This window comes from Motacilla alba, chromosome 1, assembly GCF_015832195.1.
Source record: "Motacilla alba alba isolate MOTALB_02 chromosome 1, Motacilla_alba_V1.0_pri, whole genome shotgun sequence".
Taxonomy (NCBI): Eukaryota; Metazoa; Chordata; class Aves; order Passeriformes; family Motacillidae; genus Motacilla; species Motacilla alba.
Window position 1 is genome coordinate 55,522,439 of NC_052016.1, and position 27,187 is coordinate 55,549,625.

At 40.0% G+C, this 27,187-nt stretch overlaps 1 protein-coding gene across 3 annotated transcripts in view; it reads right to left on the minus strand.

The window, feature by feature from the left end:
* Nucleotides 1-1,275: 1,275 nt before the first annotated feature.
* Nucleotides 1,276-27,187, minus strand: part of LNX2 (ligand of numb-protein X 2) — a 59,676-nt gene continuing 33,764 nt past the window's right edge. For all 3 annotated transcript variants that reach the window (XM_038131633.1, XM_038131652.1, XM_038131642.1), the window contains exons 3-10: nucleotides 19,461-19,699; nucleotides 18,229-18,428; nucleotides 14,304-14,675; nucleotides 12,651-12,797; nucleotides 10,279-10,456; nucleotides 8,337-8,568; nucleotides 6,459-6,617; nucleotides 1,276-3,633 (exon numbers count right to left, since the gene is read on the minus strand). In XM_038131633.1, coding sequence (XP_037987561.1) covers nucleotides 3,498-3,633; nucleotides 6,459-6,617; nucleotides 8,337-8,568; nucleotides 10,279-10,456; nucleotides 12,651-12,797; nucleotides 14,304-14,675; nucleotides 18,229-18,428; nucleotides 19,461-19,699 — 1,663 coding nt within the window. In that variant the 3' untranslated portion in view covers nucleotides 1,276-3,497. The remainder of the gene's footprint in view (nucleotides 3,634-6,458; nucleotides 6,618-8,336; nucleotides 8,569-10,278; nucleotides 10,457-12,650; nucleotides 12,798-14,303; nucleotides 14,676-18,228; nucleotides 18,429-19,460; nucleotides 19,700-27,187) is intronic.

Here is a 27,187-nt window from a genome sequence, read left to right on the forward strand (position 1 = left end):
GCAAGGTGTCTCTCCATGTGTCTACAAAGAGACATTTTTTAGGTAAGTAAGCTCACCTAGAAGTTGCCTGAGACAACTGGGATGAGGATGCTCACTGACCTTCCTTGGCATTATACCACCTTTTTCCTTGGCCCATGTGGCATGTATTGCCTTAACTCAGTGCTTGCCATCGCTGCTGTCCTGCCTGGCATACGCACACCTTTTAAGTCATCAGGATCTCCTACCTTAGTTTGTGAATGAATATTTGTGATCCATTAAAATTACCTCAAGTTTTTTTTTTAAAAAAAAAAAGGAATTTGCCTTGCTTCTGATGTTGTCTGGGTCCCATTCTGAGAGCCAAGCTCAGATTTTCAACATATCCACCACAGATCTGTTACAGAATTTGGAAATATATTCTTAATATATATTTTGAATTCTCCTGTGACATTGATTTTCCCCTCAGTTGTTCATGACTGTAAGGAGAAAGTTTAGCGTGGCAAACAAGACTTCTAAATTTCACATTATTGGCATGCTGTGATGCAGAATAAACTCTCTTACATTCTTAACTGGAGATCCCCAGGGGTGTTTGGAAAAGGTGTTCCTTCCATGAAGTGCCAGCACACAGATAACCAAGTCCACCACCTTACACAAAGCTCGGTGTACCTCCCCCTGCAGCAATGAACTCCCTCATCTGTCTACAAACCAAAACTCTGATGGTCTGGCTCCTACCTCACAAGAAATACCAGACCTCATAACCTACTGGCAGACGTGGCAGGTTTCTTCTGCATTTCTGTACATAGGCATGGTTCTCTTGTAAAGGAACTCAACTATTCATAACTACTGCAAGAAGCAGCAATACAGAGTCTGGGCAATTTTACTGAGAAATTGTTTTTAGACTCATTCTAGCATTGCAGACATCTAAGGATAGAGCATCATTGCCTGCAGGAGATGGAGATGGGAACTGATAACCAGGAGGCTCAAGTTTCAGCTGTAAAACTGATGTTTCCAGCAAGACTGTCTCCTTGCATCAAGTCTCTGCTGTGAAAACATCCTCCAGCTGATCAGTACCAGCTGGCTTGGAGAGGGAAAGAGGAAACACTACTTGTGGCAAAGCACCATAAAGCACAGATCTTACCTCCACTTTAGAAACACTTCTCAGTGCTGGGATTAATGGTTAAACAGCTGGTATGTCACCCTGGCAGGATTTTTCTCACAGGAGAAGAAAAAATTATCTTTAAACCAAGTCTGCACCGAGCTCCCCATATCTTTTGCAAAGAGTGAGTCAACACTTCTGAGTTATTACAATGTGTAGAATGAACTTTTATTTTCATTCATCCTTCATTAATACCATACAATTAGATAGCAATATTTGGAAAAAATAATATTGAAATAATTTAAAACAGAAGGCACAGAAAACCAAACCCAACTATGCTGCTACAAGAGAAAGGGGAAAGATGATTCAGGAAGTGAATTTATTCCGAAGTTTTATCGCTTAGATATTCTGATCAAAAGCTACAGCACACAGAAACAAAACTGCACAGTTTAAGCTAACCCATGCTTTTGCTACATTTAACATATAAAAGAAAAAAAAATCTAAAAATATTTTTTCAGGATTTTGAATGAAAAGTGTAATTTTTAAAATAAAACCCACTAAATCTAGTACATATGTCAAAAACTTCCCTAAAGCCTACACACTAAGATGTACTTCACAAAAAAGTCTGCATTAAGGGCAAAGCATACAGTTAAACACCATCTGGGGATGGGAGAAAACTGGTTCTTAAATCAGTTAGAGTATCAAATAAATTTGGTGTTTGATTCAGAAACAAGGATTCTCACTACAGTAATATACTGGAAAGGACATTCTTTTGTATTTTAATATTATGAAATTAAACCAATAGTATACATTACAGAGAGGAATAAAACCATTCATATGAGATTTTAAACTTTTTTCTTTTTTTTTCTTTTTTTTTTGTAAACGAGTAACTTTATTTCTTTTGAAAACAAAGTTACTGGAATTGATGACATGCGATAATATGCCCCGATATTACACCAGCTAAGTTTGAAAATAAAGTTCATGCTTCACAATTGAAATATGCTGTGACTCTCAAATACATTCTCTGGTAATTAATAATACAATACAGAGGTCATTCATAACATCAGTTCAGGTTGGGAACCTGGTTTATAAATGAAGCTCTTTTCAAATATTGAGAACACTGACAACACACAGGGTTAGCTCCAGGTCAGCACATTTCTTTCTGTGCTCCACCCCTCTTTTCTTAACCAAGTGGGTGCTTAGCCTGCAAATACCATGGAAAGGCAAAGTCTAAAAGTTACAGGTTGGTTTGTAAAAATATTAAATACAATCCAAGACAAACAGTATTACTGACAACTTAATAGCAGGTGCTCTCTAAAGGAAAAAAAAATATCCTGAAATGCAAAAGAGCTCTTTTCAGCATTTGATATCAAGGCATTTGCACATTTGTCAGGAGGTGACAGTAAGAGTGAACTTTGCAGCTTACTTTGCAGTTGAACCTGAAATCAAAGAGCTTTCCTTCTAGCCCGCTCACCTGTAAACCATAACACACGGTTTCTTGATAGCTTGCATTTTTCCCCTGGAAATAATTCTCTCATTTAGAAAGTACGAGTCAAAGTATTGTTTCCACACTTGAATAAAGAGAGCTGCAACTACAATAGAAACGGTAAAAATGATCCTCATAAAAATGTTCATCAAAATTCTCTGACATAGCAAAACATTCATTTGTAAAGTAAAGTCTAATACTGCAAGCCATTCACTCAAAGGCGACCTTGGGCACATGAATCCTTGCCAGCATTGCAACGGGAATTACTTCCGTATTTCTTGTATAGGGTACAAACTCTGTAATATATTAAAGTTTCCTAACAAAGAGTCCAATTATTGCACTTTATAAAAATTCTAGTAATATCAGGCTTTTTTCCTACTTTTCTATGAACATTGAAAAATTTGGGGGACCAAGTAATTTGTGATGAGTAAGATGGCATACTTGAATCCGTCTGAAATATGGGATCAAACCGGAAAGGTTTACGAAATGAAGAGATGTAACCTTTGGAAACAGGTTTTGGTTCACAGCAGCAGACAGATGTGTCACTCTGGTACTGACACGTTCTCTCTGCCAGGAAGAGAGGGCACATGAATGTTACATTTATCTATCACAACACAACTTGAGGACTTTGCAGAGAAACGCAAAGAACCGCTAAGTTCTTCTGCAGACCCTACAAGCCTGATGGGAAAAGCTCAATGACAGCCACAGTGGAGTGAGCTCAAATATATCTGCATTTGTGTCAGCAACAGACATAGCAAACAGAAATAGCTATTTCAGGATGGCAGAACAGGTAGAGTAAGTCTGAGAGGCCTGTAAAAAAGGAACATACAGCAGTTTTGGCCCTGCTTTAAACCAGCTGTATCAATAGGGAAAAAAAGAGGAGATTTTTGTGCCAGCTATCTAGAAAAAGATGCTGCTTGAACAAAGTGATTCGCAACTCTATATGAGGCTTCCAGGCCAGCAAATCACAGTTAAAGTCACTTTGTTCCTCTGCTCCTTCAGCATGGGAACGAGTGCAGAATGACTCATTCCAACCGTGGACAGTCCGTTTACAGCAACAATCATATCACCACACCTAAAAAACACAAGAAGAAAAAAGAACACATTATGAGTTCTGCTCAGCAGTAATTAGCACACACCAACAAACAGCTCTTCACTGCTGGGGTGGTAGCAGGTAGGTACTTTCCTCCTTTGCATCAGGCTGGAAAGTGTCACTAAAATTCCCAAAGCAGTTCAATTTGAAGTCTGTCCTACTACTGAAAGATGCCTCTGCCCACTGCAGGAGTGTTGGACTAGGTAACTTTTAAAAGGTCCCTTCCAACTTCCAACTATTCTAGGATTAATCAGAAACTCATCTGGGAAGTTCCCAAATCATTCTATTTCCGTTCTAATACCGAGACAGTTCTGCATTAAGAGCTGACCTGTATAGAAACATGATACGAAACATTTGGGAAGACCTAACGGAGTCAAGAGAAGATGAGATAGCATGTGCATGACAGAAGCATTTCTGTTTGTTTGTGTGGATTATAACACACTTACACCAAACATGCCTTTACTGTAGGAGGTGTAAGTAAAGATACTTATGGTTACCAACCAACCACATTCCAACTAAGAGCCTTGTTTTCAGTGGCTTATGATTTTGTCAAATATAACCATTTGGCTTGAAATGTCCCTCAGCAGATGGTTCAATTGCAGCATCTCTGCATTTTGGATTGGATAACAGAATTTGTGAGGGTGCCATTTGCTGGCTCTGAGAAAACTGACCTCAAAGGGTTAAGTTCTGGTTTTTAAAACCTCGAGAGAAGCTTCAAAAATGCACCAAATTTCTTTCTGTATCAAGCATGTTCATTCTCTAGACACCTCTGCTTTGCAACTTGAGTGTGTGACATTCCCCAGAGCAGTCAAATGTGACTTTGAGATCAAAAAGGACTTTTCCTGAAACTGATCCTCTCAAGTACTGAAGGCACCAAAATGGGTGGCAAAAAGATGCTCGTCTGAGCTTTCCCTAGGGCAGAGCAGAGGGAGCAGAGTTACCAACACCAGTCAAATGTGCACTCAAAAGTCCTTCTCCGCTTCAACCAAGGAGCCCCATCACCCAAACCAAAGTGCTACAGTTCACTGAATGACATCTCACTCCCACAGCCTTTCCGAGGAAGCCATTTTATCTTCTATAAAATCACACCAGACAGATCATGTAAGCAGAAAACCTGTCCAATCTATTGAACTGTGAAGTTATTTATTCCCTTCCCCTCCAGCCTAACATTTAGATAATTTAAACAAAACAGAACAGCTTTAGAAGAGACCTGCTCTACAATAACTCAAGGTGCAGGTTCTAAGGGGCTCTCCATTGTAGATGGCCCAATTTTAATTCCGTATTTTCAGTGGAACAGTACATTTGAAAAGAGAGCACTACATCACATTATCACACAAGAGCATATTTTCCATAGGTTACATGGGGGTAAACGTGACCATGATGATTCTTCCACTCTTCTTAGGAATGATGCTTGAATTTCCATTTGTGTAAAGACTTCTAGTTATTAAGTCCCTAATCTGAAATTATTTGAGTTGAACTGAGATCTTTAATTTAATCCAAACTGTTCCACAGTTTTAAAAAAAAAAGTAATTTTATGTTCAGCCAAGTTATTTTTTCATTTATTTATTTAGTCACTGAACTGAAAAATCAATTACTGTCAAGGCTCTAGGCATAAGTACATTCTTTTCTTAAGTCACTTTGTAAGAAAATCTGCATGTAAAAACTCATGCCATGAAACTTCAAATTGTGTATTCTTGACTACCACCTTCACAAAAAATCAAGTTTATGAACAAGAGAACCCTTAATGGGAATTTTAAGTCCTAGTTCTGAACTAATCCTACACGAGGCTAAGATGTATATCTGGCTACTAAACCTGGGGGCTGCATCCAAATGCAATGTGTAAGTAAAATCATATATTCTTTAAGGTCAGAAGGGACCTCAGGAGCTCTATAGCCCAACCTTCTACTGCAAGCAAGGTCAGCTGTAAGCTCTGACCAGGACTCTCAGGGCTTTACCCAGTAGTCACAGAAACCTCCAAGGGCAGAGACCATGCAACTTATGCCATTGCCAGACCATCCTCATGGGGAAATAGTTTCTCCTCATAACCAATCTCAAGCTCTTTAGCTCAAGTTGTGCCTGCTGTCAGTCATCCTCTCACCCTGCACCACTGGGCTCTGTCTCCTTGACAATGTCCAGGTAAGTACTGGAGGGGCTGCTGGCTGCCCCTGAAGCAGCCTTATGGGGCAAGTGCTCCAGCTCCACCATCTCAGGGGCTTCTACTGAACTTGCTTCATTTATCAGTGAATTTCCTGCCAGCTAATGACAGGGTAATGTCATGGGGACTTGGGTCCTTAACAATCTTTTCAGAAACCGTTATCATCTACTTTCTTGCCCTTCTATTAAAGCAGCAGCACCCATTTTCGGTATCAGTTTCCAGTTGCTTCAGAAGGCTATGTGAAAGCATAAAGCAGTTTTGCCCACTTTGCAGAAGTGAAGTTCTAACTTTTAGCTGTTTTATAGGAAGACAAAAACTAGCTAGTTCTGCACATATCCAGCGCACATTGACTCTTGGCCAAGAGTGGAGTTTAACAGGGAGACAGCAGGCGACATCAGCAGCACAGCTGCGGAAGATCACAGGAGATGCCATCTCCTCTGAGATGTCCCTTCCCCAACAGAAACACCCTGCTACTTCCCTGCATCCCACTGATCAGGGAGGCAAAGCACTACAGGGCTGCATGATCCAGCAGCCCAAGATGCTACAGTGCATTTCCTTAAGCAATTAGTTGCACATAACTATTTAAAAGTGGTTCACTATTGCTGCTTTTATTACTGTTTTTATTATTTCTCCCATTGTTACTTTGGCTTACTTTAATCTCCCATCAAAGTAGGCAGGAGTTCCAAGAACAATGGTTTTAATGAAGAAAGGCTGGTTTGTGTGGTTCTCCTCGTAGCCACCGACGATGCTGAAGCCCCAGCTCCCCAAATTGCTCCGCCGCAGCACCACGTCATGGCAGCTATGCAGGCAGCTGGGGAAGGGAACACAGGACAACGAGAGAAAAAGCCATGTATGGTTTTACAGTAGGCACAACATCTGCTATCTCATCATTACCAATGCGCTAAGTGTGGGAGAGGAGGGATGGTGATCAGACCTCTGTTCCCAAAGTAATTTTGCAATATTCAAACCAATTACCAAAAAACCCCACAATCTTGAGGCAGAAAAGTGTTTTAAAAGAAGTAATGCAGTGCTAGAATAATTACTTAAACACAGTTAACTCTGCAGACTGACAGTAACAGAACTGCATTTTAGGCATTCTACAGGTGGCAACAATGTGGGTGGAAAATCAATACCTGATGTGTTCAGTCTGCGAGTCAAAAATGCAGAGCATTTGTATTCCACTCCCAGCCAGTTAAGCTTCTACTACTTTAAGTAAAAATTAAAAATCCATGCACAATCTTCATTACCTCTGTACTGATTCATCACCAGTAATGAAAATATAAATGACTAACCATTTTATTACACAGAATGTAAATAATTCAGATCACACTTCACTAACTATATGTTGTCAGCCCTAGTGAAAATTAATTCTTGCCAGTGAAATTGGCAATGACTGTAATTTAAAAAATAAACAGACATAGAAATTAAGTTTTCAGTAAAAAGATACCAAGTTCTTTACGGTTGTTTGGCACTGCTTTAAAGCACAATGCATAGCATAATGTTAGGAGCCACACATGGGCATCTGTAGCATGAAAGAAATAAACCACCAGGCAAGAAATAAATTGCTGCTTAAGCAAGAAAAGGAAGTATATTTACCAAAACCGAGAGCCATTTATTGAGATTACTCATTATTACTTAATTAGAAGATAAATTAATTGACAGTTAAACTCAGAAATAGCGAAGCCTCTGGAGGGCCAATGCATGGCTGTGTTATCTTCAGCTGCATTCTGCTCCCAGTCTGTCTGGTTTGTGTTGTGATTTTACACTTTAAGTACAGATCTGGTAAATCCATCAGAGGGAAAGGAATTAACCTGCATGCCCTGACTAAAGTTAACAACTCTACTAGCTGCAGTAGGAGCTCTTCTTGATAACAAGTGATGCCAGAATGAGATTACAGCTGCAGCCTCGAGAGAGTGAGGAGTACAAATGAAGTGATGTCCAGCAGATTGCAGAGTAGTTAAGGGGAGGGAGCTTGCTGCAAATCTCTACGAGTTTCTGTGTTTGGCAGAGATGGTAGAGAATGCTTGGAAAAAAAAAACAACAATGTGAGCCTATAGTTACATGGCTACAGTCTTGGCACAGGACATGTCAAGAGTCTGAATGGCCAAAATCTGATGCAACATTCTGAAGTTAAGTATTTGGCCTTATGAACTTAGTAGCAGAATAGCAAGCAGACAGATGGATATATACTTGGTGGTTTTATTAGTAAGTGCTCTGGTTTTAGACATTCTACAGAAAGTTACAGTACAATAAAACAATAAAAAAGATTAATTAACAGATTAACTGAACAGAAGATTCCACATGGGTAGTTACTATGGTCTGTGAAGGGATAAATCCAGCCTACTCATCTTTGAGTTTCCTAAGGAAACATTGCTCCTGTTCACAGCCCACTTCCTAAGCACACTGCCAACTGAATACAGCTGAGATGGCCAGGCAGAAAAAAGAGCAGATGTGCTGCAACTATGCTTCTTTATGCCTCTTGCAGGACTTAGCTTGAAACAGCTAAGTACTTAATCGATTAATTGTGTACCTTGGAAGTCCCAGCCACATGACCCACGATGGTGACCAGCTAGCATCGTATTCATTTTCACTGATGGTACTCAATTGTTCTTCATCAGCCTGGGGCTGTTCCTCCACAATCTGGACTTCCAAGGCTTTCAGGGCAACTACTGAAGAGGCAGCACTAGCCTTCAGCATGGCCACGGCCTCGCTGTGACTCAGGTTGGTGAGATCAATCCCGTTGATGTTCAGCAGCACATCACCTGTATGTACAAAGCCGTGAGGGAGAGCACATCAGTCTGACAGATCTGCCCACACACAGCACCTCCCACACCAGGGTTTCATTCCATACTGGAGTCTTTGGACCTGAGACAGTCTGAACTAACAGACTAATAGTTCTGAAGACTTTATATTATCAGTTTGAAACTTTAAAGTATTGAGCTTTTATCAAACTGGATCAGTGCAATTTATTTCCACATACATGCCAAATGCTGTGACTCCTATGTATAATGCCCTGAAAATCTGAAATAGATATTACTTAAGTACCTCATCAGCTTGGCTGCAACTGCTACTGCAGATGCCACGACACAACTCTTTCCAGATGAGGATCTTGGGTTCACCCTAACTTTAAAAGTGAAGGAAGAATGATGGCAGGAACAATGCAGGCACCCCAAAGTAACCAATTATTGTAGGCAGGTGAGGTTCCACAGAGTGCTTTAATTCATCTGGTTTTAATAACTTGTTACTTGCAAAAAGAAAATGGAATTTAAAAACTACTAGAAAGTTTGGTACAAAACTCAGTTAATTCAAAGAAAGAAAAGAAGCATCTCTACAAAGCTAATCTGGAAAAAGTCAAAGCCAGAAAAAGATTTCCACAATTTTAGTTTTACGTTTTTTAAAAAGCGCCAGGATGTAAACAAGAATGTTATTAACTATCCAGTGGGAGACTCCTTTTTCACACAATGTCTTGCCAATGAAAGCCAGAAAAAAACAGAGCAAAAGTGCAAACACCTGGGTCACATTTGGTATGAGACTCCGTTTTTGAAATGTTTTTCCTCCCAGTAGCTTCTGTGGCTACTTTAACGTTACACAATGAAAGAACAATAGTGATTGTTCTAGCAAGTGTGTTTTTCATAGTAGTACAGAAAAAGAAAGCATACCTGCTGGTGTGTAGGTGGAAATCTCCCTTTCTCAGAAACATAGAAGGATGCTCCCACACTGTTCTTTTAAATGTACAATCTGTGAATTTTTTTCCCTAAATTTCTTTCCTGAAACATTCTGTAATTCTGTGAACTGTGAATCACAGAGATCCCATAGGCAGTCTCTGATTCACATATGACATAATACGTTTTAATCATCAAATGCTTTGCTATCAATTATGCAGGACTGCCTTCACCTATGCTGAGCCTAACCTCAGCCTCCTTATTCTCTTTTACGAAGCCAGGACAGGTGCTGCAGCACCCCCAAAGACCAGCAAACTCATGATGTCCCAGAGGATAAGAAAGCTTTTGGGAACCAGGATTAACACTGATGTAGCTACTAGGGCAAATTTTGTGTGAGTGAGCTGTAGCCTGTAATCAGAGCTTCTCTGCTGTTCAGGTATTACACCAGGGAGCAGAGATTCCTTGGACAGAGATGTGGTACAACCCACTAAATCAAATATGAAAACAGGATGTGTCTGCATCGCAGCAGACCCTCAGCTCAGGGGATTACCATCAGCTTTAAAGAATTTAACCATACATTTCCTAATCTTATCCACTTCCCCTGCTATCATGCTGCAAACATCCCCTTCCCATGAAAGGTGAAAGTGCAACACTAAATACTGTGTTTCCATTATTAAATCACGAAGAAAAGCATCCATAAGCATTTTCCTACATCTGTGAGCAGATTTTTTGACACGACCCGACTCCAGAGAACACAGTGATCAAAAAGCAACCAGAGGTAGCCATGCCACCAGGGAAGCCAAACCCCACCTCGTTTAATCCTGCCGTCTCTTGCCAAGCACCCGTGAGGCTGCACACTTGTCACAAAGATGGGCAGTTCGCCACTTTTGCTGCCTCTGCCTCCTGCCACTGTCATTCCCAGAGATTCATGTGGCTCTTTTTTCACAGTAATGTGCTTTTCTTGGCATGTAACGCACTGGGAGAGATCCTGTATAATAAGGATAAATAACATTGTTAAAACTAAGGAAAATAACCCAGCAAATCAAAACTGAAAACCAGAACAAACCAACTAAATACACCCGAAAGCCACACTTTGGCACTTTAATGGAACAGTTTAAAAGGACTAAGTAATGGAAATCAGCTTTGGCTGGATTTCTTCTAGCTCAGATCCCTGCCCACTCCAAAAAAAAACCCCAAATCACCACCAAAAGCCTCCTGGATGTAGATACTTAAACATAGATAGAAAGCTTATAAAGACCTATCTTGAAATCTCACTCTAGCTTTTCTTTACATCCTGCACTGGAAAAGGCTAAATTTTAGGACTGCACTACGAAACCATATGGCCAAAAGTCTGGAGACAAACCAGATAAAAACCTTTTAAAATCTTGGTGAACATCAGCATTACTTCATTTGTCAGTAGAATATGGCCCAGAACTACAAAGAAGCTCCTAAGAAATGAAAACATGTGTTTTCATGATGACAGTAAGAGACTCTTTAAAGCCCTTATGCATCATGCTCTCTTTTGCAGCTGGTATGTAAGACCTCCCAGAGCACAAACTAAGGCCAATTGATGCTAATGGCTTGTAATGGGTACCTTGGGCAGCCTCCCTAATGATTATAATGAAGACTCAAGCTTGAAACAAGAGGAGATCCTATATTGAATTTTCCAACAACTGAATGATGAAGTTCAGCCTGTATTTAGTTCTGTTCAATAAAAAAAGATCTAAATCAAAGTAAATTTTATTTGCCAAAGCCTTTCCCTCAGGTTATTAAGTTAAAGATTCAAACCACTGCACATACACCTGTAGTAGCATCTTAAATTGACAGAATACTTGCAAGGAATCCAAAATAATGAAAGAAATAACCTGGGATATTCTTCAAAATGTATATATGTAAATATTCTCCTGCCTTCTCTTGGAAAATGACAACATTGTCTTCTTTGACCTCCGATGCCACATGCTCCTGAGTGGCTCTGCTCCTCACATACACTTTAATCATGGAAGTAGCTATATGTAAACACACTGCAGCTTATAAAGACAGTTCATTTCTAGGGCTTCAGGCTTCAAGACTGGTTGCTGCCACACAATCATATAAACATATTTTAAGCCACAAGGCTTCAAAGCCAACTGCAGGTTAATGAGAGAAAGATAAATGATACAAAATATGAGAAATATTCACTTTCTGTTCCATGGGGCTTCCAATTTTAAAAGAGCCCACAGATAGCATTGATCCGTGAGGGAAATCCACTCATCCAACTTTGGATCAACTGTGGTAAGAGCACAGCTCATGCTGGCACATGCAAACTTGCCTCAAGCTCTGACATCAACAACTAATCACTGTGTGGGTATGGCCCAGTGCTGTAGCCATGGAATTCGGGAGTCTCACCTTTATCCCTCAGGAGGAAAACAACCTTCCTAGAGACTCATTTATTCTCTTCTGAAATGAACCCCACTTTTAAAAGAAAATACTATAAATGAATGTTAGTTATCCCAACAGAAGTATGTGATGCTAAACAGTAAAGCAAACAGAGTGGACAGGTGGAAAGGTGGATCTGTTGACATGGTCAACATCACAATTATTTCACAAAGTCAACTTCTTAAGAGTGAGAAGTTGCATTTTTCTAATGACAAGGATATCTCGAGCACAGGCTCTATTTTAGCATGTCTTCCAAATAATACTAGCTTCATGAAAGTCTCTTCATTTTGCCTTTCTCTCCCTGCTTGAGACTCAGCAGCCTTGTAGCCAGGACTGTTGACTCATGAAGGAGGTGACACATCCCTCTAACAAGCTCTTTATATGCTGGATGGTGGGCACCTCATGTCTTTCCTGGCTGCAGCCAGCACAGAGCAACAAAAAGTGTAGCTGTCTTGAATGACAGCCCTTCCATGCAGGAGTACCAGCCACTGTCTTAGACAAGGTCTAACAACTACAGCTGTATGAACTCACAGGACTTGCTTCTGTCACTGTGGTCAGCAAATCCAAAAACATACTGAAAACCTCTTGTGTATCTTTTGTTCCTACTCCAGACAGGATGCAGGGCTTGCGAACTTGGAAGTTGTAATCATTTTTTTATCAATTTGATAAAAAAAATAATATATCCCTTTCTTCTAGCTTTGCCTTGCTACACACACCAGCACATGAGTAAACCAGTATTTCTTCCTTTCAGAAGGAGAAACACCAACCTTATGTGAGTTAGGCCTGCTGTGAAACAGCTGCTGGGACTGGTGTTGGTGGGAGTTGCTGTTGTGAGTCCCAGTGTCTCGGAGAATGCTGACTGTCTGTGACTTCAGAGGTCTAGAGATGATCAAGTTCACTCTCTCCCCGCTCGCCTGTTGAATACATTAGGTCATCAAATGTCATCAAGTTTGAGAGGACACTGATTATTAGAAAGGGAGGAAAACATATGACAGAACGTGAAACAAGACAACAGCAGACCTTGTCTTCCAGTTCTTTTTTAGACTGCACACTCCTTTACTTGCTTCTTTTTGCAATTCCTCCCAAAATGGAGGGGAAATCAACATTCCTCCTTCACCTTTGATGTTGTCTTTACATCAGCTAAAAATCCTTTGCCAAAAGGACCATTTCTCACTTTGTGAAACAAAGCTCCAAACATTAAAATTCATCCCACTCCATTTGCAGCCTCTGTGAACTCCAGCAACACACAGCAATAAATGGAAGAAATGACTATGTGATAGCTCCAAGATCTGCAGCTTTTGATCAAAAGCTCTGAACACCACTGGTACTTCCCAAAGATACTTGCAAGAAAGATGTTATGCATGAGCATACCATAATATTCTGAATTTTGGGGAATACTGGTAGACCCAGTTATTAGATGTTAATAAAACAGCAACTCTTTTTATTGCTGCAAAGCCACACTCAAAAGGTAAAAGTTACCTATTGCAAAATTCCAATCACTGTATACAAAAATTGGGAAAAGGAAATTACAATTCCCAAGATCATTGTTATTTTAATTTCACTGCAAGGAAAACTTGAAATGATTCCTGAAACAAGTATTTACTACTCATTTGTATCAGAGTTTTCTATGTGGTGCTTTAAGCAAAGATGACTGCACTAGACTGCAGGAATATACTGCTGGTATATTCCAACTTTCCTAAAAACAAAGCTATTTTCACCAACCTCCCATCAGCAGGAAGTAGCAAAGTGCTGCATCTGTTTCCTTACAGACTGGGAGAAAAGCATGGAGGTAAAGGTTTTCCTGTGGGGACACAGATGGGTCATATGTCACACTGCAACAAGCTTCGGGTAGTATTTGTGTCCAGGACATAACCAGACATTGGAAATCGCTCTTTTCTGAACACTCAGAAAATTATTTGTACCATGCAGAACTCATTGAAAACCTCTATTTGACTTCCCAGCTGCTACTTGTTGACTCTAATGTCTGACAAATTACTTTCTTGTTTTAACTCAATTCCATGCACAGGCAAATCAATAAAAAAAAACAAAGCCCACTTCTATAGAGCTTACTGAGAGATTAAAATACAATACATACATAAATAGAATAATAATAATCCTCTTTTTTTTCTTCTTCCCTGCTAAGCAGTATGCTACAACAGGCTACTCTCCTTGCTACATGAACTGTCTTCTAACCTTCAGGCTGCATTCCAGGGAAGACTAACGCATTTTTCACTTCTGAGGAGGTGAAGTTCATCTGGCAGGTGCCAAAGCAGATCCTGTTCTTCACTATTATTTTCAAAACATAAATCACTGTAAATTACATTGACACAGGCTTTTAGGCCTCACACAAGCTGTTCTGTCTGGGAACAGACTCTAGAAATAAAGCCAAGCTAAGGGCTCAGGTAGGGAAAGCAAATTACCTGTATGACCTGAGCAGCAAGCTCCGGTGTGCCGTGCTTCAAGTCGTGCCCATTAATGGCCAGCACGCGGTCATTACTGCAGAGCCTGCCGTCCTGAGCAGCCAAGCCCCCTTCCAAGAGGTCGAGGATAAAAACTCCCGGCTCGTCCGTTCTGCGCACCAGCTTGATGCCGAGCTGCTCGCTGGAGTCGCGCTTGTGCAGGGTCACCTGGAAGCTGTCCTCCCTCCCGGCGCCCGGCGCGTCGGCGTGGCTGTGCGTGCGGCTGCCGAACCGCCGCTCCCGCAGCACCGTCAGGTGCAGCACCGAGCACGGCTGCGACAGCACGGCTCGAGCGTGGTTGTGGGACACGTTGCTTATGTCAAAGCTATTGACCTGCAAACAACAGCAAAAGAAGTAACAATGATGTTTTCGTATGTTTAGTTAAGTCCTTTCCAAAATTCGCTCGCTGCAAAATCACTCGCTGCAAAACCAGCCTTGGAGCAGCCTACATTTTACTAGGCTTCCTCTCTTATCCTTCCATTATCTCTTGCAAACTCGCATCAGATGTTCAATCTACAAACTTATTTTTAGGTTGGAAAAGACCCTCAACATCATCAAATTCAAGTGTTAACCCAGCACTGCCAACTCCACCATTAAACCATGTCTCCAAGTTCCATATCTACATGTCTTTTCAACATTTCCAGGGATGGTGACTCCACTGCTTCCCTGGGTAGCCTGTTCCAGTGGTTAACAACCCTTTTGTGAAGAAATTTTTTCTTAATATCCAATCTAAGCTTCCTCTAAGCAATATTTTAGGCCTTTTCCCACAAAGGTGACAACATGTCCCCAAAAGTGAACGCCCTCTGCCATCACAGGCCAAGGTTTTTGCTCTCCTTGTCTCCCATACTTGTCTTCCTTAGATATTTACATTGTTTGATCTCCAGGACAAGAACATGGCATGTGCTTTCAGTGTCAAGTCCAGCATCACTCAAAACTGCATAATAATTGCTATAAGAATGCATCCAAATCTCTGAAGCAAGCTTGTGTCTTACAATATGAAATACTTTCATTATGTGAAAAAACATTTTAAAAAAACTGAAGTCGAGAATAATGAAATTGGTTCATAAAGACAGTAGAAAAAAGCTAGTTGTACTAATTCTAAAGTCTTAGCATGAACTTACATTTTCCACATATTTCAAGTAGGCCAGAGCTTTAGACTCTACCACCCAAAATTTTAGACCTGTATCACAAAAAACTCAGTTGTAAATGAAAAACATATTAAACTTCCTCTACCTAAAACTAAGAATTGTGTTTGTTATACAGCCCACTTGATACAAAGATCAGTAATCTTCAGTCATTTCTTGCGCTGTAAAAATAGGAACTGACAGTACAATGAGATTTGGTAGAAAAGAGGAGTATAACAAAAATTCAGCACGAAAGCTGTGTCTGCCTTGTTTTGTAAGAAAGGATTTAGGGTTAACATTAGAATTTCATCCTAAGCCTTGGTGGTGGAACCCCTGCCCCACGATTTCAGCAGATAGAAACTCATGTGCTTGACCTAATCCTTTTAATAGTTCCCATTGCAACCTAAGTAAGTAAAACCAAACATGCAGCTTCTCACCATCTAATAGCAATATTACAATTATAAAAATATACAAAGTGATCTCTGTACAACAGCAGCCACATTTACATCACACATCTGAGCTGAAGGGCCCCCAGAAGTCTGTGCCAAACAGACTTGGCTGTGGTGGTTTCTGATGGTGAAGGAGGACTGCACCCTCCCTGAGACACCTCCAGCCCAAAACCCAGCACAAAGCCACTGCTGCTGGCAGCACCATGAGCTGAGACAGAACCACGGTGGTGTCCTGCTCTGCTACTGCCCTGAGACAGGCTGTAACCTTGGGCAGAAGGAAAAGAGGCACAGCTAGGAGAAATAACACTTAGAGCTGCCTCTCACAAAAACCACTAGGGCCCATCCATCAGAGCCCTAAATTAAATCAATTTTTATTTTTAACTGTAGCTAGCTAAAGTAAATACATAAAATATGTGAGCACTTAAAGGGCACAGAAGAATATATGCAATAAAATGTAATTCTTCTTTCTATAAGGCAGTTTAAAATTTCAGAACAAAACAGCCTTAGCACTTCTTGGGGAAAGAGCTTCTCATTAGGACATGCTTCACATGAATTACAGTCACAGTCCAACACAAAAAAGACACAATTTGTAGAGCACTTTGAAATTGTTAGGCACCTATCTGCACCTTGCAGACAACACAAGCTTTTATGCAGCTGTTACTAAATGCTGTTCCCACAGCTCTTAAAAGGGTAATACTTCTTGTTTGACTGGGCAAGAAAATGCTGAGTTTCACCTTACAGTCCTTTCTGGCTCTTTCTTTTAGACCTATACAGCTCATAAAAGCCCTGGAAGACATTTTCAGAAATATCCAACCAAAGTGTGCATGCTGAGTGCACCTAATTACAGATGGCAGAGACTGAACCTGATCATTTTAATACAACAGCCCAGCACCTGCACAGGCAAATTCAAAGAAATAAAGATAGTCTATCTTCCCTCAAAATTTAGGTTTTACCCTCTGTACCTCTCCCTTAGCATGAGAGAAGGTCTCTCATGGACACCCACTTAGCATCTGACAGCCCCACTGCCAGGCTGTTGATAGGGAAGACTCACTGCAGCTAGTAAATTCCTATTTACAGTCAATTCACTGGCATTTATGGCTTTGGAAACTGTAACTGACACCTGCCCAAACAGCAGGAATTTCCAAAGCTTCATTGGAACTCAAGCTCCCTATTCTGTCAAACAAGTAGAGCCCTTAGTATAAAAATAAATGAGGCAGCATTCAATCAGTGTCTGCAATTACTTGTTGAAAAGGAAACATCTTGGAAACCTCTTGGGTTGTTTTCTTGGCCAGCCACTATGCTTACACTCCAAGAGCGGAAAAAGGCACATTTCTCAAAAGGGACTTTATTTTCTGAAGTGCGAACTAATTTTATTCCAAGGGTAACTACTGTATTTAAGCTACTTCTATCGGCTTGATTTCAAAACAGTGAAATGAAGAAGGCTTACAGCTACATTAGGGCTGATCTTAGGCTGCCAGATCAAAAGCAAACATTCCTACTGAAGTAGCTTTGAATTGATGATAATATATTTGTTTCAGGTGGAATGATTAAAAATAGAAGCTGGATGACTGTTCTGTTTATGCAGCACTCAGTTACTTTAGTGTCACATAAACAATCCCTTCCCTTAATATAAAAACTAAAACTTCAAAATTAATAGAACTTGATCTTTTTCTATTGCCTGTGGTTAAATACTTAAAACCAAAACAAAAGTACACACTAAATCAAAACCAGCTTACATTTTGTTTATTTTTTTTCTTTAATTGCTTAAGCATCTTGCTTTAAATCCTTCCATTGAAGCCTATATCACTGAGTCTTCTATACATATTGAAAGATGCCAGTCAACTGCCTCAGCTTTTGGAAGACAATAGTGAAGCCACCTTAAAATAACAGTTTAGATGAAGCCAGCCTTACAATCCACAAATTGCTTCTTACATAGGACAAGTTACGCCAACTTGTTAGCCAGAAATAACCTCGGGCTCCTTTGGAATGCATGAGTAAAGTTGAAGTAAGGACTAAGTCCCACAACATTTAAAAACAGAAAAATAAACTTGTATTTCAAATGTTGACAACAGATGCTAGGGAGGAAAGATAATTCCAGGGACTGGTCCGACAAACAACATAAAGCATGATAGCCAAAAGTGCTAGAACAACAGGCTCTGCTCTGAATATTAATTTGCTTTCCAACTGATAATTGCAAAGCTAACATTGACACAACACTGTCTGACAAGGAAAATCTTCCATCTCATTTTAACAACAATTCTGCAAGGAGTGAAAAGAAAGCAAGCAGACAGAATATGTAAATAGGTTCCATACTTGAAGTATTTGGTCTCCAGCAAGAAGTCTTCCATCTCTGGCAATGATCCCATCTCGATAAACCTCTTGAATGACAATGTTGATCAAAGGTGTTTCATTGCCACCCACTATGCTAATTCCTAATTCAATATAAGGATTGGACCGATGAATTTCAATAGTAGTGATCTCTCCTTCAGGCAAGGTAGGTGGCTGTTGATTTGCTGCCAATTATTTTTAAAAAGAAAGACAATTAATATCTTTTCTACTTCATTCACTTCAAATGAAATAAATCAACAAAAGATAATGTAGACAGGCCACAAAGCAGCAGTTTAACAAAAAAACTAAACCAGTGCAAATGGATCAGTTCCACTACTTGCTGAAACCCCTAGCTTGCTAGAAAGCAGCTAGTGACTTAGTAGCATCCATGCTTCTTGAAATGGGGTCATTTGGATTGGAATAGGATACTCTGAACCCTTTGGATCTCATCCTTTATAATCAACTTCATATCCTTCATTGGGTCACCTGGGGATTTGCATTTGGTGATGATGATAAAAATGTATTTTAGGGGTTAGCCCACGATGACCTCTTTGTCTTGCAATTGCATGAGGAGCTGCTATTGAGTTACTGGATCAACTGAAGGAGCCCATTTCTTGGGAGCAAACATGGAGACAGCTAAAGAGGAAAAAGGAGAATGCTAAAGGATGGCAAATATAGAGGAGAAGAAAGGGGACAGCTCTGTGGTAAGGCTCAGCACTTCCTCTCTAAACTCCCAGATGCTAAAGGTGTTACTGCTCATTCAGTGCAGATGAATGCTGGAGTAACTCAGCTGCCTTTTTCTTCGAGCACGACAGCACTCTGTGTGTGAGAAGGCTGCTGATCCAGCTGGGGGGAAAAACAAATCTCATCTTAGAAAACAACTTTTGTAATTCTACAGAAACTACACTACTTCCATCTCACTTGTGAGGCCAGTCCCACTAGCAGATTAACATGAACTATTGCACCCTGACACAATAAATGATGACATAGCACCACAGTAGCTGGCATACACTCGGAGATATTTCTTTCCTTCCTGTGACTTTATCTCAGTTGTAAACTTGCACATAATCAAAATACACTAATATTTCTCCAGAAATTGCCAAAGAAAAGAGCCGAAGATGAAGATGCACATTCACAGTCGGTAAGAGACAAGCCCTGACACCACAAATGTTTCCACATCTGATAAAAGAGACTTGAAAAGATAAGTGATGACATACTGTCTGCTACTGTGTTCTCCTCAAAAGGCGGATTGTCGATGCCGGGCTCGTCTGTCCACGCGGGCAGGGCGGGCGAGGTGAAGCTTGGCTCAGCTGGCACTATTCCCTGATCAGCGTCCGGAGACAAACTGCTGGGCTGCTCCGGCCCGCCGAGACCACTCTCGCCCTCTGCTTCTGCTTGCAGCTTGCTAGTTTTCCTTCTCTCCAGAGCAACTCTCCGATGAGAAGCCCCAGGACACCTGTAAAGACAACACTGATATCATACTTCAAGCCTGCAGCCCTGTTTATAGCACAAAATGCCCAAGTATTTCATCAAGTTAAATCAGTGTCTTCTTCAGAGCCATAGCTTTAAACGTAGCATTAAAAAAATACTAAACACACTGAATTTCAAGGCCAAAATACATTTTAGTGGACAAAACCCCAATACTGCCTTCTTCACAAAACTTCTACTAGGTAGTTTTTTTGGCCATGAACTCAATGTGCTGTAACGCCTTCTGCATGTGGACATATTTTGTTATCACAGAATGGTTTGTGTTGGAAATGGCCTTAAAGATCATTTAGTTCCAACCCCTCTACCATGGACAGGGACACCTTCTACAAAAAGATGGATTCTGTACATTTCAGTTTTTGGAAGATAACCTGCTGGAAAGATGGTCAAAAAAAACCTACATAAGAGAAGCCCTGTTCCAAGACACAACTGAAGACCTACTGAAACTATCTCCTTTCACCTTAGTAAGCCAAAAGAAGTAAGCATCATATTTTCCTGGGCTTATTCAAAGGAGGAAAGAGATGAAAAATTTCCCTATATTGCAATCTAAGTGTTAAAATACTGAAATAAAATTCTGCTTCTCTAGGAGTCTGTATGAGAGGTTTAGCAAAAGTAACAGCTCTGTTCATCACTTGTCTCTTGGGCCAATAGGTGTTCTCATCTCCCTCCTGTCTCCTGTTTTTTCTTTCTTACTTCACATAGGAGGTGCAGTTTTTGCTTCCCTTATGCAACAGTATTTGATGCTTTTCATTACAAACTCAGTTTTTTAAGTTTACATTACTCTTAATGCATTTTTTTTGCTTATATTTAAAAGCCTACAATAGTTCATTGCAAAAAAAAGGGCCCCAATGTTGCAAATTTATGGAAAGCCTTCATTTATCAAATCGTCTTGCACTTATAAGCACATAATTAGATGTGGACATCAATCTTACATCTGCCTCTGTGACAGTTTTGCCAGTGTCTGATAAATCACTTCTTACAGTATTTGATGTCCTTAAAGTTCTTGCTTCTGAAGCTGCTGACCACCCAAAAATGCTCATACTGTAGCAGTGTCAGAAAAAAAAGGAACCACATTCTTGAAGGGATTCAGCATTTGGGAACTTGGCAGACTATTATCACAAAAGAAGAAATTAATTATTCTTGCAAGAGAAGAAATGTGTTAACAGAGTAAAAGACGGCAGAAGCCTAATGACATCCTAACTTATTAAAGCAGAATGTTTTGAGAATAACAATTCTGTTCTGACACTCTGTAAAAGAGATTTGGTAATTATATGGTTAGACTGTTTCAGCATGAATTTTGAAGATAACCTGCTAATAAAGTTTTCAGATCCAAAGAATATTGATAAAGCTTTTGTGACCTCCAGCCATGTTATACATACATAACATTAAATATATATATATATATATATATATATATATATATATATATATATATATATATGAAAATACTTTTTTGTTGTTTAATGATATGCATAGAATGATAGAGTGGCTGCGGTTGGAAGGGATCTTAGAGATCATCTAGTTTAAACCCCGTGCCACGGGCAGAGAACACCTTCTACTACCCCAGGTTGCTCAGGGCCTATCCTGCCTGGCCTTGAACACTTTCAGTGATGAGGCATCCACAGCTTTTCCAGGAGACTTCTTCCAGTGCCTCACCAGCCTTATGGTATAGAATTTCATCCTATTATTTAACCTACATCTACCCTTTTTTTGTTTAAAGCCATTCCCTTTAACCTATCACTACATGCCCTCACAAAAAATCCCTCTCCAGCTCTTATATCCCTTTTAGATACTGAAAGGTATCCAAAGGTATCTAAAGGCTATAAGGCCTCCCCAGAGGAGCTCTCCATGTGTTCTCCCCTTGTCTCATGTCTCCCTTTGTGTTCTGCATGTTTAGAAGAGTAGAAAAAGGTAACCTAAATATGCTCCGAAATATGCATAAAAACATACATTAGAGACAGTTCATATTATGGCATGATGCACTTCAGAAATAATTCCTTGGGGCTTTTCCCAAAGAAACTGCTGGTCATTTTGTTCTTCAAAATTAAGCAAGTGTAAGCAGGAAAGATGAAAATTATTTGAAAGGTTTTGCTTTGTGAAAATGTTTCTCTTATTTTAATGATGGAACATAACCCTATTTCTTGGCTTTGCCCAGACAGTATTTACTACAGAAAACTACTGGTGTCATGGTACAGATCAGCCAATATATCTGTCTGGTGGCCAGAAACACACAATTACATGTGAAAATCAACAGGAAATTTCTATCGCTGATCATTTCACAATGCAATCCTCAAAACAACAGCCCCAAGGGACCAAGAAAAGGATAGATGCTATCGATTCCCTCAGTATTTCTAGCATACTTTAACTTGATGGATTAGCCTCATGGTCCCTCAAATCTTAATGCTGAAAACAGGGGGGAAAAAAAGGAACAATCTCCAACATCACTCACTTCTGCAGCAACACAGCAAGGGGTAAATGCTCTTGCAGAGAAAACCTTTTGTCTGCTGGGAGCTCTGACAGACATGCTCTCCCACAGTGATTCACCAGAATTTAGGACAAAACCACCCCAAGCTGCGTGTCCCTGCTGTCCCTGGACTGCTGTGCTATAGAAGTGGTGATTTCTCAGCAAAGGGGTGAATGAACAGTTCAAAACCAACACTGTCAGAGAACCACACTTCAATCCCTCTGAGCCTGACAGCAGAGTCCTGCATTACTGGACTACTTCTGTGAGCCAGACACTTCCTCAGGTATCACCTACAAACCACTGCACTGTTGTGGACTCTGACTCAGCCATCCCACAAGGCCTGAGGAGCCCAAAGGACCCACTCGAGGTGGCAAAGCACACCTCGGAGTTTTGGGTTTTTTAAAGCTGTGTCAAACCAGGACAGCACGAAACTCATCCCTGGAAGTGTCCTATTTCTGTCAAAGCCTCCTAAACCACAGCCAGGTCCTCCCTCACATAGCACATTCTCCCATCATTACCTGGCAGCTGATGAAAGTCATCATACAAAATACAAATAGATTTGAGGTTTATTTTGGCCAATGATGTTTAATTATCATTTCAAAAGCTAGTACCCAAGAAATCTAAACAGCCTCCTGAGCACCTACTCAGTTCAGTGGAATGACTTTTGTGCAGCACTGTATGAGGCAAAAAAGGGCAAAACCCCACAGATTCTTCCCCAAATTAACCAGTAATTGTAATAGACTCTGAATTTCAATCTAGTACAGGGCAACTGCATTGTCAGGAAAGTAGCAGTCTAGTGGAGACATTAATTCAAGGGATGCCAGTTCCTAGGTCTTTAAACACAGCATGCCACCTACCAAGCAGCAAAGCCCTGTATTGGTATTCAAGCACATCTATACAGAGATTTTTTCTTTCCACTGGCAACATAAAAAGATTTTTGTTTGCAGTAAGAGTGTATTATTCACAAACAGCAAAACCATACAGCAGTTGTAACAGTTAAGTCACAATAAATCTCCAGAGGTGCACACTTTCACTAACACAAAATATCTGGGATAAAGAGCATTTTGGACTAAACTTGTAACACATTATGGACACAGATGGGCATCTTGTGATCGAAACAAGTTTTGAAGATTGGATTCCTTTACTCACAAAAACATTCTCATAAAACAAATTGCATAAATAAGGGTTGAATTTAAACTTAGAGAAATGGTATTTTATATTTACCTATAAAGCCAGAACACCTTGTCTAGCAGCAAAAGCAAAGGGGGGACTGTTTTAAGAATTTTTAGAAATTCCTTTATTTCTTTCATGAATCAAGATGCTCAAGAGTAAGATTCCAACTCAAACTATTCTGTGATAGCAAAACTACCCAGCTGAAGCAACAGAGTGATGTTACTTATTGGGAAGGTTGAAGGGCAGTTATTCTAGGGATGTGAAATTAGCTTCTGCTTATATTCAGCTTCTTCCTCTACTTTCTTCAGTACCAGCTTCTGCTCACTTCTGGATGGTGACAAAGTATAGCTTTTACCTTCAATTTCTCTTAATTCATGTCAGACAGAGAAGAAAAATTGGTCTTTTTGTTTGGTGGGTTTTTGTTGTATTTTTGTTACAGCCAAGTCTGCTGGATTTCTCATTTAAAAGCTGACTTCTTGGAACACTAGCAGCAATCCCTCTCTGCTGATAAAAAGAGCTTTCATGCAAAATTAAGATGTAGTTTACAGGGCATTTCTGCAGAATAACAGTAGGAGCTTGAAAAACACATTTGCTCACTGACTACTGAAAAGAAAGAATTCATTGTAACCTACGCCATCAGCTTCTGCCCAGCCTAGTGGTTTGATAAAAGCAAACACACTAAATAACCTCAAACCAGTTGCACTAAATCATTTTCCAAGCAGGAGCTGTATTTAAGCAAAGAAGCAACCAAGTGCCTTTGCTATTGCTCATAAAACTTTGCCAGCAAAGTGACCTTAAGCAGTAATTCTGGTAAGATTTACGGCTGCAATTCAAAGTAAAACCTGGTGTGGCTTTGGAAAGTTAAGTGTCTGGGTCTTAGTTTCTCTTTTGACAGGAAAGAAAAAGAAAGGAAAAAACCAAGCAAGTGGGGAAAATGAGGCACCAGGAGTTATCTAGGTTGGGAATCAGAGAAGACTAAGGAAAAATAAGAGTGGTTTTGCTGCATACTTCTCTCTACCATCCAACAATGTGAGAAGCTCACAAGGAGTCAAGCGGCTTCAGAGCAGAGAACAACCACAGAGTGATTGTTTACCTTTCCAGCAATGGCTAGAGTCCATATGGCATCTAAAAACTATGAATCTGCTGCCTATCCACTTATTCAAAAGAGGTTTAAATCCCATAGATCCTCTTCACTTCTGGTGCTCCAAAGTGCCGGGCAGGGACAGTGCCTGCAGCTAACAGGAGAGAGGATGGGAAGAACAGGGCTCACCAGTGCTGTCATAAACACCAAAATAACTGGGATTGCCATGATTTTGAATGATAAAGTTCTGCATCTTTACAACTTGTCTTCCCATGGATTTTGTTACTCTAAATCCATATATTAAGCATGCTGAGCTCAATTGTTTCTTCAATTCCAAAAAATGCAATCCTATATAAAGGTCAAACTTAATTTGACATAAAATTATCTGCAATGTTACCCAGTTGGAAAAATGTCTCCATCCAAATTGGTAACTTAAGCTACCATAGGGGAATACAGGAGGTGACAGCTAAAACCCAACTAAAAAGCAATAAATACAATACTCAACCCTCTCATTATAAAGTTTTAAGAATTTCACAATATGATTTTGTACAATAGACTTCTTTCACTTCTGAATAACCCATAAGAATTAACTCAATTAAAATCATACACAGAAAATCTCATTAACTTTTTGTCAGATTTTCTTCTCATAAATATACCTTTGATATTTAGAAATCACAGAAACACAGCATTAACTAGGTTGGAAGAAACCTTTGAGACCATCTAGTTGAATCCATGACAAAACATCACCATGTCAACTAGACCATGGCACTGAGTGCCACATCCAGTCTTTTCTTAAACAACTCCAGGGAATGAAACTGACACTGACTTTACCAAACACTAACAAACTTTCTATACTAAGTGACTGAAAAATAGTACATGACTCATATGGTTCTTCCCTTTAAATTATATTACATGCACTGTGTTTAACTTTAAAAACCAAGTTTGCAAGTGAATGTAATGAAACTCAAGAGTTCGAGAAGTCAAGATTATTTTCTTTGCGCAATGAGGTATCATGGAGTGCAATTAGTGACTCTGAAGTAATCAGGTTTGTGCCTGATGCCTCTCATCTCCTTGTGGGAGCATCTTATCGTAATGCTCCTTACACTCTGAGGCACCTGGTGGATACAACAACATTTTCTTCCAGCTTTTATGCTCAAATGAAGCCAATAAAAAACCACTGGAAAACCCTAGTGTGAAGATTTTTAGACTGTGAAAATTAACCAACCATACTGCTTTCTTCAGAAACACAAACCACCTCATGTAAAGTCTGGTTGAGATTGGTTTATATTAATCAATGCCGACAATTACAACAATACTGAATTTTGTATTTCTTTCCTAAATGTAATGATCTGTAGTAGAAGCTTACTGGATTCTCTAATCCATATAGAATTAAATTCAAACCATGCAGTTGCTGCCATCATTTATGTCAGCAATGGTAATTTATAGGTGGTTGAGATGTTTGCAAATAAACTTAATTGAAAACTGTAAATCACCATATACTCAAATGTGTATCAGCCAAGATAACGAAGACAACAGAAGGAATTGAAAATGAGCAGCCTTCTGCAACTGAAAGCTTTTTCCAGCCGACGAACAGGAAAAGCTTGTGACTCAGCTCACTTGGATTCCATAACCTTGTGCATGAAGTAAATGGATATTTCATGTATACTTAAAGAGTGCACACATAGTGTTCTATGTACAAATAAATTACATGACCCTGTTCTAAACATCTCTAATATAATTCAAAACTATGTCAGCCAAGGAAAAAGGACTGAAGAGGTGAAGGATATGACAGTGGGAAAGCAGAAGATGAATCAGATATTTAGCAGTAGTCTTGCTAGCATTTTGCCTTTTATTAAAATCAAATCGGTTAAATTTTGCCTTTTATTAAAACAGAATCGTAAAACAGTTAGGCCTCCTCACCACCCCCAAGTCATTATATGGGTAAGAAACTACTTGCCACAAATAAACATGCAAGTGCTTAAACTAACAGGGAAGCTATGTGGAAAATTAAGAAAAAGAAAAGAAAAAAAAAGAAAAAAAAAGAAAAAAAAAAGAAAAAAAAAAGAAAAAAAAAGAAAAAAAAAAGAAAAAAAAAAGAAAAAAAAAGAAAAAAAAAGAAAAAAAAGAAAAAAAAAGAAAAAAAAGAAAAAAAAGAAAAAGAAGATAAAAACCTAGAGAGAAAGGCTCCAAATTAGCCCCTGTACCTCCCTGACATGGACACCATACCACCACAATCAAAAACAGCCAGGCAGCTCCACGCTCACCACAGTCCATAGGGCTGCATCATGTTCTGCATGCCCAGGGTCCTCCCAACCTCTGAATCCCCAGAAGCCTTCAGGATGTGTGGAAAAAGGAAAAAAGGAAGAGGGCACACTGGAAATATGAATGTGAACAAACAGTTTCCAAGGCAGGTGGTCTCCGTCCTTTTCCCCTTCTTGGCAGAGCATGTGCCTGCAGGCACACCTGCACCAAACACACGCTCCCAATCTCCTCTGCAACACCACTCTCCACCCGAAGATGGTCTCCAAGAGTCTCCACATGGACAAAGACCAAGACTTGGAAACAAGTCCATGGAGTAGGGTCCATGCACCTCTCAAATGAATCCGTCTGGGTGGCCACCAGTGTCCCTGGACTGGACTGAGGGCAGGCAGAGAAGGCCCATCAGTCCTGACAGATACCATGTCCATCTGCCTAACTCAAAGCAGAATCAATTCTGATGTAACTATTCCAGATGAAAGTTT